The sequence below is a fragment of the Genypterus blacodes genome, unplaced genomic scaffold (assembly GCF_046128005.1).
Source record: "Genypterus blacodes isolate CSIRO-AG114 ecotype Tasmania unplaced genomic scaffold, CSIRO-AGI_Gbla_v1 ptg000038l_1, whole genome shotgun sequence".
Classification (NCBI taxonomy): Eukaryota; Metazoa; Chordata; class Actinopteri; order Ophidiiformes; family Ophidiidae; genus Genypterus; species Genypterus blacodes.
In genome coordinates, this window is record NW_027466851.1 from 169,913 (window position 1) to 182,500 (window position 12,588).

General features: G+C 46.8%; 1 protein-coding gene across 2 annotated transcripts in view; it reads right to left on the reverse strand.

Annotated features, from left to right (window-relative positions):
* Positions 1–503: 503 nt before the first annotated feature.
* ankle2 (ankyrin repeat and LEM domain containing 2) overlaps positions 504–12,588 on the reverse strand; it is a 13,538-nt gene continuing 1,453 nt past the window's right edge. Inside the window, exons 1-13 of one of the 2 annotated variants that reach the window (XM_076147598.1) lie at positions 11,085–11,207; positions 9,652–10,134; positions 8,730–8,924; positions 8,459–8,643; positions 7,718–7,906; positions 7,431–7,553; positions 7,259–7,322; positions 6,425–6,606; positions 6,214–6,320; positions 5,848–6,038; positions 4,832–5,705; positions 4,062–4,193; positions 504–3,065 (exon numbers count right to left, since the gene is read on the reverse strand). In XM_076147598.1, coding sequence (XP_076003713.1) covers positions 2,855–3,065; positions 4,062–4,193; positions 4,832–5,705; positions 5,848–6,038; positions 6,214–6,320; positions 6,425–6,606; positions 7,259–7,322; positions 7,431–7,553; positions 7,718–7,906; positions 8,459–8,643; positions 8,730–8,924; positions 9,652–10,123 — 2,925 coding nt within the window. In that variant the 5' untranslated portion in view covers positions 10,124–10,134; positions 11,085–11,207 and the 3' untranslated portion in view covers positions 504–2,854. Of the gene's footprint in view, positions 3,066–4,061; positions 4,194–4,831; positions 5,706–5,847; positions 6,039–6,213; positions 6,321–6,424; positions 6,607–7,258; positions 7,323–7,430; positions 7,554–7,717; positions 7,907–8,458; positions 8,644–8,729; positions 8,925–9,651; positions 10,135–11,084; positions 11,208–12,588 lie in introns of those variants that run through there. The other variant, XM_076147599.1, reaches the window with a different exon arrangement.

The window sequence follows — 12,588 nt, forward strand, 5'->3', positions numbered from 1 at the left end:
AATGTAATTAAAAAGGTTACCATATTTTTAAAGTTTTAAAATGTATGATGTTACCACATTACCACATTTACAGTCATTAATGTGTATTGATCATGGCTGTGTATTGATACAGAATTCAAGCACTGTATGTTGTCCAAGGTGGCTTAAAAATGAACTGTCTAGACTTCTTTCATTCTTTTCCCTTCGTTTGGCTAGAGAAGTACTAATGAACAAGTGACCTGTATGTGCACAATTTGCTATTAGTGTACTTGTAAGCGTGTGTTTTATGTTGCAGTCCTACAACAGAAAAATTAGGAAATCCTCTCCATCTCTAATTGTAGAACACACACTGAGACACACTGACAGCAAGGTAGGAGTGATGTTTTATTGATTAGTTGAAAGCAAATGAGGTCGGGACATACAGAAAGAGAGAGTTCACCATGAAAGTTCTTTTCCTTAATAAAGCACAGAATGCCAAAAGCACAAGAAGCATGATTGAAGTATTCAGGTGCATTTTTGCAAAGTTCAGAAACATTCAGAGAGCAGAATTGGACCTGCTGTCACCTGAGAGCACGAGGATGACGATACAATCCTGTCAGTGAAGTCGTTTGTGCTCTCCGATAAAGGTTCGGCTCAACAAAAACATACATTCATAACACTTGTCTCTCTCACACTGAGTGGCAATCTAAATATTAAAATGATTGGCTTAAAATTAGTATATTCTAAACTCATTGATAAGCCCTCATATAGCAAGTGATTAGCCAAACAGCAAATGTCGCTATACTGGTTTCAGAGAACTGCAAGTACCTGTGATGTAGCTGGTATAAGAGATTACAAGAGATTAGCTAAAAGCCAGTCTGGACCGACAGGGGGGTCTATGAAACCCAACATCTGAGCTTTAAAGCCCTGTGTGGCCAGATTTTTATATTAACACTGACACTACGTCCTGTAGGTGACTGCCGATCACACTGAGAATCAACACCAGTCCTGCAGCGGTTTGTCTCTTTCAGCACATTGTTTTGGTAAAAGTGATTGGTCTTGTTTCCGTTCCGTTTCCCCGTGTGAAACCACGGGGAGTGTGTAAATTGAAACGAGAGGATGAACCATCTAACCACCAAATCAAACAGGGTAAAAAAGGTGACTACTGAACCTCATTAGATGCCATGAAAGTGAATCATATAGGGAAGCTCATGACACTCTGTTTCTGACAGATATTTAAAGCCGTACGCCAGTGATTTTTAAAGAAATTTGAATGTTCAGGTCATTTATGTCCAACTAGGTCACCAACATTCTTTTTAATTTGCAGCATTCTGGAGATATTCGACATTCATGATCAATACCATCGTCCTTTCAATGGACTGTTCTCAACCCATGTACTATTTCAGCTCTAAGGTCTAAGACACAGTTCCATTGGGAATACAGAAGAGACGTTAAACTTTTACTGTGACAGTAACGTCTTGTCAAATGAAATCTCTTCTTCTACTGTTTGTCCTCATGACGCCCTGCATGTTTATCTGCACAACATTCTCTCAGCTACTTCACGTTATGGGGCGACATCACACAAGCTGCAGACTGATGAGAGAAGGCACCCGGAAGTTATGATAGGATAGACATCCATGAAAAAAACATGTTTCAGTGTCAAAGGTTACAGGAAAACACTTCAAGACAACAGAGAGCATATTTGTATCTAACTAGACTCATAACTTTGTGTAGGGGAGCTCTTAGAGGCTTCATACATGTTCCATGGATTGTGTTGCGTAAATCTCTCTAGGACTAGTTTGGACATACATGACCTGAAAGTACTGAAATGGCCAGCACAATGCTTTAAGCTGGCAGTGTGTTTGCCAACATGTTAGCTTGGTGAGCTGTTCATATTTTGCTGTTGCAGCTGGTTTTGGCGCCTTTCTGTCCCCTTGTGGTCCAAATTTGTGTGAATGCAGCTTTAAAATGGTCTCGGAATCTGGAGATGCAGATGCCTGTCTAGTTGGGATTCGTGACAAAGACGGGGTTACTCCTTGTGGATGTGTTTTATTGGCTAAAAGCCGTTTTGGATATAATCAAAATAGCACAGAGTAATAAAAAGGAAAAAGTCAAGGTGCCCAGGAACCACTGAGAAAATGACCAAGATGGAGAATGTATGCATTTATTGAATATAAAAACAAAAACATGGAAGATCTCAGTGTATCATTGTTTTCCCATGTTTGCCGTAATTATCTGTAACCAACGTAGCCGGTGAGGTCGCCGTGTCCAGGCTAGAAACAAAGCGTCGAAACTGACAGAACCGCTGAAGACGTCAGAAAATTAAGGCAATTCCTGAACTGAGGAAAACACGGGAACTGGCAGTCGGTTTGAACACATTAATAAAAACATTTCAATTTTGTGCTACTGACCAACATACAAAAAATAATTCTTAAAATATTGACATTTGGATTTTTTTTTTTTTTTTTAAGAACATCTATTTTCAGTGACAGAATCCCTTTAAGGACTCGATGCTAAGGTTTGAGAGACGAACTGACCTTTAAGGGAGCGCCGGCTTGTACTCGTACTCAGGTTATGATACAGGTGCTTCACACTTGCCACTAACAACATCATCAAGTCCATACCAATACAGTACATACATTACCAAGGATCCGTCTTCCTCCTTGAAGTCTGAACATGTACATCACAACCAAATGTGATGAGAATTCCTGTATGCATTTGGCGTCGTACCATACAACATTAATACAAATCTTCCAGACACTTGTGCATATTTCTGTTGGGTGTGGGGGTTTTCCGAGCTCAGGTGGAGCCACTGTGGTGCAGCTGGATCTGTGGTGGCAGAGGGAGAGAGGGGGCGTGGTCACAGCCAGGGGAAGCGGGTGGGAGGGGCTGGCAGTTAGATTGACGGCTCATTTAAGTGCTTGAGTCGGATGCGCTGGATGTAGCTAGCATTGGCAGGGCTGTAACGACTCGGGCTGAAGTCTGGTGAGGCAGTAGACCAGGCGGGACTGTAGCGACCGGCTGGGGACGCCATGCCGCCCGCCGGGGAGCCGGGAGTTTGGTGGGGCATCCTGAGTCGGGGTTGAAACGCTGCGGGGCTGGGCCAACTACACGACATGAACACCGGTCAGGGTTAAGGTTACGCCCATTACAGCCCCATACCACAACAATGACAACATACACACAGACCAGTTTGTTAGTTACAGCAGATCATATTCAAGCCTTTACTCCTCTCTCATTGCTAATCTGTCTAATTACTTCACAATCATAGAACCAGGTCCAACGATCAAAGTCTAAAAAGTCCAAGGAGGCGAGAGTGTGTGAGAGACGAGACCGCAACCTTGTGACGCTCTTGTTAAATGTGATCATAAAAATGGCAACAATGTGTCTATTCTTGCTTGTGCCAGAACACAACTAGCCACTATCTTTACAGGCACTCCATACTTTTGAGTATGTGTCTGCTCTGCCTTTGCCTCTTCTGTCACTGATGAACTTCACCAGTCTGTTCTGTTTCCAGAGGCTCACTCTATAGATTACACAGTGAACCTTTGACACATTAAACACACGCCGACACCAAACCTCATTAAACAGATATAGATAGACACAGTGGCTCGAGGAGAGTCACATGTGGTCCAGTCAATATTGTTCACCTAGGAAACAGCCCGGCGGTATTTGATGACTATTATTACACACGGTTGATCAGACATATCATTTCACCGACCTGTGGAAGGACGTCAAGAACGGACTGGGAAATCTCCAAATTAAACTTACTGTTAACTTAAACAACAGACTTCCTATGGTCTGAATGGAGACATTACATTACATTACGGTCATTACGCTTTTATCAAAAGCGACTACAATAAGTGCGTTCAACAAAGGTAGACAAAAGAACTTCAGGTCACAAGAAATCGTAAGCGCACATTCATGTTCTCTTCAGATAGTCTATAAGCTGCATTAAAGCTTTCTGTTGATAGTGCACTGATATTCTGATACAGTGGAATGGAACGGCACGTAAACAGCAGCCAGAGCTCAAACATCCCTCACACAACCTGCCACTGGGACCAGAACTCTCCCTGTATGGACCATTACAGCTCGGGACTAACCTTTGCATGTCTGACGCCGAGTACGTCTTCATTGTGCTCTTCCACTTAAGGATGCTGGGATACTTCTGGGGGTCGACGTCTACGGCTTCTATTGCTGACATCACCGCTCTGTCCAACTTGCTTGGTGAATCCCTGTGAAAACACGTTAGAGGCGTCAGTGCACAGGGGCTTGGTCAGGTTTGCTCGATCTGAAGTGTAAATGAAACAAAACAAAACAAAATGTATGATTAAGGGGACTTCCAGGTTCCCCTGAAATAAAGCCTGTAACCCAGACTGTCCACTGAGCAGCGCTATAGTACCAATGAAATGGAGGGGAGATGGTTACTGTCCTTACCCACAGGGAGTCTCTTCACATGGGTATTAAAGCTGTTGCTGAAACGTTTTCTAACAACAAATGTGTTGAAGACAGTTCAACTGAGTGCAAACGCTCTGATATAAATGTGCTTTTTTGTTTCAGGTCCATTATCTGGTTTAGTTTTTGCCAGTAAATCAAGACAATTAACAATCTATACTGTAAATGTTTCGGATTTATTACTGCAGGTCTCCTAGAAAAATAAATCAAAACACAAACAAACAAAACAACAAAAACGTAAAAAATCTCTGATGTATTATATGCGATGCTGAGCTCAGCAGAGATATGCTGACGGTGCAAAAGTTGTACTTTCCCTCTACAGGCACGTTTACACCTCAATCATGAGACCAGAATAAGAGGAGGCTGTACTCTGGACCACACTACTGAAAGTATCTACTGAATCACTGTGACGACTCACCCTTCAATGAAAAGCCCTTTTCTCCGCGGTGGAGTCCTGGGTAGGAACTCATGGGAGTTTTCCAAGGACTTGTAGGAGGAGCTAGAGGATCCTGAGCTGCTCAGGTCCCTCCCCCCGTGGTCCCATGACTTGGACCTAGCACAGAAGGTGCGCCCCTCTGACACAGACCCCCTAGTCCTGCCAAGCCCCTCCAGATTCTCCTCCACGTCAAAGAACTCCTCTGAGCTGCCGCTGACGCTCCTCTCTTCCGTCTCTCCTCCCTCCGCTCTCCAGCTTGGCCCCTCAACGGCCTCCCCGTCTGGGTTGGCGTGACCGAGCGTCAGGCGGTTCAGGCCAGAGTTCAGGTCTGCGGCTGCGCAGGAGCCGTACGAGTCCCGAGCCTCCCTGTGCCGGCTCCCGCTGCTGCTCCTCCTCTCCCTGCAGATGGTGGGGCTGCCAAGTGTCTCTTGTAGAGACAAGCGCTCAAACTCCGCCATGAGGTTGGAGATGGGTGACAGAAGGGAGGAGGAGGACGGGGAGGTGCGGGGGGAAACCTGCTCTCCATTCTGAGTCCTGTCTCTGGAGGAAGAGGAGCACAGGCCGTTTTTGCAGGCCACGCCGGGCGAGAGGAGGCCGTTGTCGCAGCAGCACAGCAGGTTCTGCTCGGCCGCCGTCTCGATCAGGTCGGCCCCGCGGTGGTGCAGCGGGATGGGCAGGATGTGGTGAAATTCGCGTCCTCCTACGGCTCCCTTCAGGCCGTCTTTGGAGGCAGCAGAAGAGGTGAAGCTGGTAAGGGCTGCATTCTGCCGGTTCTTTATCTCCTCCAGGCTGATATCGTCATCCTCGTCCAGAAAGGCGCCCACAGAGATGGAGTTACAAAATTTCTTGGGTTTGCCTGCAACAGGAGCAGATGAACGACCACAGCAACTGTTACTTTACATGGCTGCTTCATAAACCCTGTCACGGTCAATGAAAGACCACTTAAGGTCTTGATTTAGGTTTTATGGTAAGGCATGATGAAGAGCACATGAGGGTACCTGGAGAGGGGGTTTTGAACCTGTTGCTGGTCTCGTTCTCTCCAGCCTCTTCATGGGCCCGCTGGTTGAAGTCCTTCTTGCTGAGGTACTCTTCTAACTTGCGGAGACCCTCTGCTGACGACATGTCCACAAAACTGTCCAGGAAGTCCCAGTACTCGACCCACGGGTGGCCCAGCTCACGAGCCAAGTCTCTGTACACACAATTAAATGAGTTCATTAGTAATCAGGCCGTACCTCTCTAATGATTAGAGGTTCACGCCTCTTCGTCACACAAACTTCATGGATTTCCAGGTCCATCAGGTTTTTTCATCACCACATTATTCCACAAAACCTCAGGCAGCAGATGTCAGCTGGACCGTGACTCACCTGCCCACCCGCTCTGCTCCACGGTCGGGGTCAGACTTGAGGATTTGGTGGAAGTGCTCGGCTCGGTCTCTGGGTGGCGTCTTCCACGACCGGCGGAAGTCGTCCGCCTGCGGCAGAGGACAACAGTTTGTGTCACTTTGACAGATGTGCTGTGCTGAAAGCCACTACACTGTACGAGTCAACACAGTGAGGAGAGGAGTGAAGGACTTGCTTTGGAGGGACTCAGCGGCCCTGCGAAGGCCGTGACCACCATCATCGGATCTATGGGGCTTCTTGCGTGCCTCTGGATCAGCGAGTTGGAGGGATGTTCTGATGTCTCAGGCGACCATGGAGCACCAATGACAGGCTGGGAGGTGTTGTCTGTTGCCCTCAGCAACGGGACATAGCAGCGATCTGTGACACAATAGAGATTAGGAGGTTGTCAGTGGTTTGATTCTGTTGAAGTAGAAACAAAGTTACAGGTGCGATGGTCTACTTTTCATGAACACAGCTGGGCTCTGATGGTTAAGGCCTCAGCTGTCATGGTGATCACTCAGTGACCTCACCACAGTGACATCACTAATATGAGTGCAGCAGGTCAAAGATCACAAACGGTCAGACAGCTTGTGAACAAACACTCCCACATGCTGATTACACTGCTGTGGGTTTGACTGTCGGCCGTTTGTGGCCTTCGCCCGACTGAACTCCACTGACGCCGCTGCTGTCCCCTGATATCAGTCATCAGATTGGTGAGACCGACAGGAATGACGGCCAAAACTATGAGACAAAGGCCGTGTTCAGACCTGCAGTGTGTTTGCTCTGCTCTGAATCAGGGACTGAACCGGTGCAATGCTGCATTGACCGCAAACAAGCGCGCCAACAGTTTACCAACAAAAGCCACGTCAGAACTCTGGGGCAAAGCAATCAAAACAGGAAAATGCTTCTTACACGGAACAAAGAGGACAGTGTGATCCTCTCCCTCGTGTTGGTCGTCATTCAGTCCATCAGTCACACATACAGAAGCTTCATTTGATCTTTTTTCATTGAATTTTCAGAAGCTGCTTACCCTCCAAATAATCTGTGATCTTCTGCTTCACTTCCTTGGTTTCGTTTTGTCGATTACAAATCACCTGTGGAAAGGAAAAGAACAGTGAGTGATTTGTGTACAGCTCACACACGCACACACAACCTCTGCCTTCTACCGCGACCGAGATGAAGATGAGGGTGCGAGCACGTACGTCACAAGGTCTCTGCAACTCCTTGTTCTTGCGGTGCTTATCGATGTCCGGATGTGAGCACAAGACATCGACGACGTCCGGACAGCCGAACTTACAGGCGAAGTGGAGCGGCGTCTCAAAGCCCTGCAGAGAAACACAGACGGCCTGAATCACACGGCAGAAATCCACTCCAGGATTACAGCTTTTCAGTGTGAATGAGGGAATAAAAACACTTTCTAGTAGAGAAATACTTTACTAAAGTGCTTCTGTGACGGCACTGAATGCAAAGCAAAGGTGGGAGGACTCACGGCCTTATCAGGCGTGTTGAGGTAAAGGTCTACAATGTAGCGGATTCGTTTCTGCAGCATGACGTCCTGGTCGTCGGGGTACATGAGGCGCATGAACTCCGGGTTCTCTAAGGTGTCCAGCAGCAGCTGGGCGATGGCGGCCTGGTTCTCTTTGGCAGCCACGTGCATCACATTGTACCTGCAGCCCTCCTGTTCAGAAACACACACAAAGGGGAAGAGGGCCAGTTAATGTCCTGACAGTGAGACAGGAAGCTCAAAGGCAGCAAAGTGACAGCATGACTGCAGGGAGATTAAAGTACATAAATGTACCACACACATTTGTAGCACTTTAAAATGAACTCCCTTGGGTTCAACTTCATCTACTACACATCAACAACAAGCCAGATAAGAGGCTTCAGCTGAAACGTTGGCGCCAATGTGGAAAATATGTTTACACATCAACAAACGTCTGCAGTCCGAGCCAGGCAACGCGTCTCTATAAATAGACGAGTTTCCACAGCCCGACTTCACCGTTACAACCGGCTCCAACAGACGCCGTCCCCGCTTCGCCTCCGCCTTTATCTTTCATGAAGCCAACAAACTGGCACAGAGTCAAAACAAACAGCTGATTATTATTAGGAGCAGAATCACATGAAGCAGACCTGTGGGAAATGTTTGTTTTCTGTAATTTGACCATCTTAGATCTGAGCGAGAACTCCAGCCGAGTGGGTTTTTTGTAAAGATGTCAGCGGCGCTCCTCACCTGCACCACGGTGGGATTGTCCCCCGAGCCGATGAGATAGCGCGGGTTGCTCCAGATGAGCTCCCTGAATGCCGTCTCGTCACCTTTCTCCACGGCTTTCCTCAGCTTGGCCGTCAGGTCCTGCGTGCGAGGGCTCTTGAAGCTGTTGGCGCGCTCGCGGTTGATGGTGTCAACCTCCATGTTGTCTGGTTTAGACAGGAAGTAGTTGGTTATAGAACATGATGTTACGTGATAATTGAAATGACAGCGCCACCATTGGGACGACTTTTACCCTTGGAGATGTTGAGTCCCGGTTTGACGGGAGACGCACACGGGGCAGACTTGTTAGGAGAGGGGAAATAGTCGCAGGTCCCCTTGGCAAACTTCTCAGCGTCCTCGCGGTTGGAAAAGGGTTTGAAGCGAGCGCCCTTGATCCTCTTCACCACCTGCAGAGCCTCTTTCTTATCAGCGTACACGTGTGGCCTCTCTGCACGCAGAAGGACACGCCAAGGATCAGAACCACCCATGTTTGACTTTCAGTTTGTGTTTATTCTGCCTGTGATGTCAGAGTGGCTGCTGCCAGATTAACGGATTAACAGGAACAATATTGATTACTGGAGTGGCTCAAAATGAACTTCAATCAATAATGTATTTCAGAGGTCAGTCAGTGCTCCGACCAGCAAAGAGAGAAGGAATACTCCTCCACACATTATCATCATCTTCATCATATAAGTGCAACTACAACAGTGGGGAAGAAAAGAACAGAAAGTGACAGAAAGTAGGAATGGGGTTCAAACTTTTGTTTCAAGTGGAAACAATGAGCATAGATTTGTTTACAAACGCTGCAACTACAACCAACACAAAATGAAATCAGGTCAACAAAACTCAACACTACACACAAGTCAAAAACTCAAAACACTAAACCCAAACATCACCACATGTTTAGAAGCGATCTGCTGGAGTCGCGTACATGTGACCATGGTGACGACACAGCGTGAAGACGTCCCATCCTTTGGCCAAGGGGACATCAGGCTGCTGAGCAAACAAATCTGTGCTCTGGTTTCTCCCTGAACCCGGTCACTCACCTTGACCCAGCTGTGTGTGTGTGTGTGTGTGTGTGTGTGTGTGTGTGTGTGTGTGTGTGTGTGTGTGTGTGTGTGTGTGTGCCGGTGTGTGTGTGTGTGTGTGGCGGTGGTGAGCAGCGTCGCTCTTACCAGCTCTGCTCAGGACGTCCTCCCACGGCGGGCAAACTCCATAAAAAGTTGGGGACACTTGTGCGGGCTTTGAAGGAGTTTTGTACTGAGAGTTGCTGCCCTCAGCTGAGCTGTTTGAGGCCATCTTTGCCGAGATCTCCTGTTCCTCTGGAGGGTTGAGTCCCATGCCATAGCCAAAGTCTAGCTCCTCGCCAGAAGCCTCAGTGGAGCCGCCGCTGCTGCTTGTGGCGGTGGCAGCAGTTGTGGATGCGACCGTGGAGGCGGTGCAGGATGTGTTGTCATGATTGGTGCCGCTCGAGTCGTCTGATTCAGCGGCGCTGCTCTCTGGTCCGGCGAGGACCCGAGCCAGCTTCCTCTCAAAGGTGGCGCGGGTGGTGGCTGTGATGGGGCCGCACTTCACGTCCGCTCGGGCAAACTCCTCGCGTAGCTCGTCAGCAGTCAGCCCCCTAAGCCTGCACAGAACCGCCTCCATGCTTCAGCTCCCTACAAAACACACACACACACACACACACACACACACACACACACACACACACGTTATGGATATGACTTCCTCTCTTACACAGATAAGTACAGTCCATTTAAATTGATTATGAGTCGTTTATATTCAGTACACGTGAACGATGTGTCCATGTGTGCTGCTGAGCTGCTGCTGATCAGTTTGGGGCCTTAAGTCTGTGTGCCTTTAACAAACAACACACACTGGCGGGTTTACATACACACCAATGACCTCATCTTCATCTGTAACACACTGATATCAATGTAGGCCGATTACAATCAGATTGTGCTCTATACATGACATTTGTGAGAATTGACTTAACTTCTGGAACCGTTTTCTCAAATACACACACGTTATTTCCTGTGACCTTTAGCCTCTGTCTTCATTTTAGGTTCCATGATGTAACAAACCTGAGGTGAGCTGAGAAGCCGAACCTGTCAAAGAGTTCATCAGAGCCAATTAGATACAGTGACTCTCACAAACGGGACGCGTTTAACACCGCCAGCATGCAGCTGCACACACACACACACAGCCCAGCCTCCATCACTCCGACACAAACGCGTCTAGCCTCGATCACTCTGACACATCGCTCCACACTGACGTTAGCCGCTTCTAGCTAGCTAGCTAAGCAACAATCCAGCTGGTCCGCGGCACAGCTAGCATGAAGCAAACCGCTCGTCTGAAAATCTACACTGATAAACAGCAAACCACAAACAAGCCGCTACTATAATCACCTGTAATCTCTCACAACTCGCTCAATAACAGAGTGATATCTACAAACACAGGTCGTTCTGACCGCACGCTGTCACGCCCAAGCGTGCGGCTCGATGTGGGGCTCGCGCTTTGCAACGTAACACATTTGATACGGCGACGATGGCGATAAAAATCAAGTATATGTGATGACATCCGGTAATAAACGTGCCCCCCTACTTACCGAAGAACATTATCTTTAATTTATGCCAAGCCGCTGGGAGTCTTTGTTACTTTAGCACAGATGAACAGTTGGTGAGACACAAAGCTGAAGACGGTCTGGAATAGCCTCATTGTTTACAACGCCTACTGCGCATGCGCATGTTCAAGGGAGGGCGCCTGCGGCGTTCAGGGACCGTGGGAAAACTATTTCCCAATTCCGATAAAAGTTGGGACTGGGAGATATCAAACACATTTGTGGTATCCATTTTATATTAGTGTAGATTTTCTACTACGGGTTGGTTTAAAACACTAATAAATAATAACAAACGTTTAAAAATAAATATAAATAAATAAATAAACTTGCGAACGTCACGACGACCTCATGAGCGCTTCGCCGTCCCGCACTTGTTAAACCTCGTTTCTACGTGCTTGAACTTCATGTTAGTTAGTGTACAACGACACTCAGTGCTGCCTTCAGGGTCCCTCAGACACTGACGGCGTCTGAAAGGGCCCTTGAACGTGAACTATAAAAAGCTCCATACACATAATATATTTATTATAATATATTTTAATTTCACTGTAACCATGTTAGTGTAGTGCACTCTGTTTAAGAAATGTCAGATATAACTACGTCAGATATTTGATATATCTATCTATTTATATCATCAGATATTTAATATATTTGTCTGACGTCATAGATTCTCTCTTTCTGGCCCCTGAGAATATCACCTGGAGCCCAAACACAAATATGTTTCCCGCTGCGCTTGTGTTGCCATAGTATTTGATTGTATTTGTTTATTTGACAGGGACAGTGCAAAGCGATAACATGGGCACTGCGCCTGAACCGTATACATGCAAATTGCATTCATTAATTCTAATTTGTATATATGGCTTATAGTTTATGTAGTGCATAAAAACAAACAGTGCAAGTATGTAGTGCAAAAACACTAACAAACAACAGGACCTAGCCAAAACCACCTCCGCACCAGTACGATAAGATACGATTGAAAAACTGTGTGGCTTCCCTGAATGGATGTGGAGGATGGTAGGATGTTTCAGGTTACACAACTTGCAAGATAGACGACTATGACAGTCTTTGCTCATGTGTCCAACAGACAAACACCCAAACAAACGCCTTGCTCCTTTAGAAAGTTGAGTTTCTCTCTGTGCAACTTCTTCTCCATGTTGGGGCACAACTCCAATCTGTGACCTTCTTCACACAGCAGACAAGTTACTTTTGTTGACTTATCAGGTAAGTTTTTCTCCCTTTGCCTTTGAGTTGGAATTCCCGAGTTAACAGCTGCCACAGAGGTAGCAAAACTGCTTCCTATTCCCTTAATGCGAACCTGTGGGACTTTGCTTCCACTTTTATCCTTTTAAAAGGTGAGATAAATGTGTCTTGAATGTTTCCAAAGAGTGGATTAGAAACAAAAGACACTTGTCTCTCAATGAAATTGACAATGTCACTGAAACCTGCTTGACGACAGTGCTTCTCCTGTAGCTCATAGGCAGTGTTTCTCCATCTT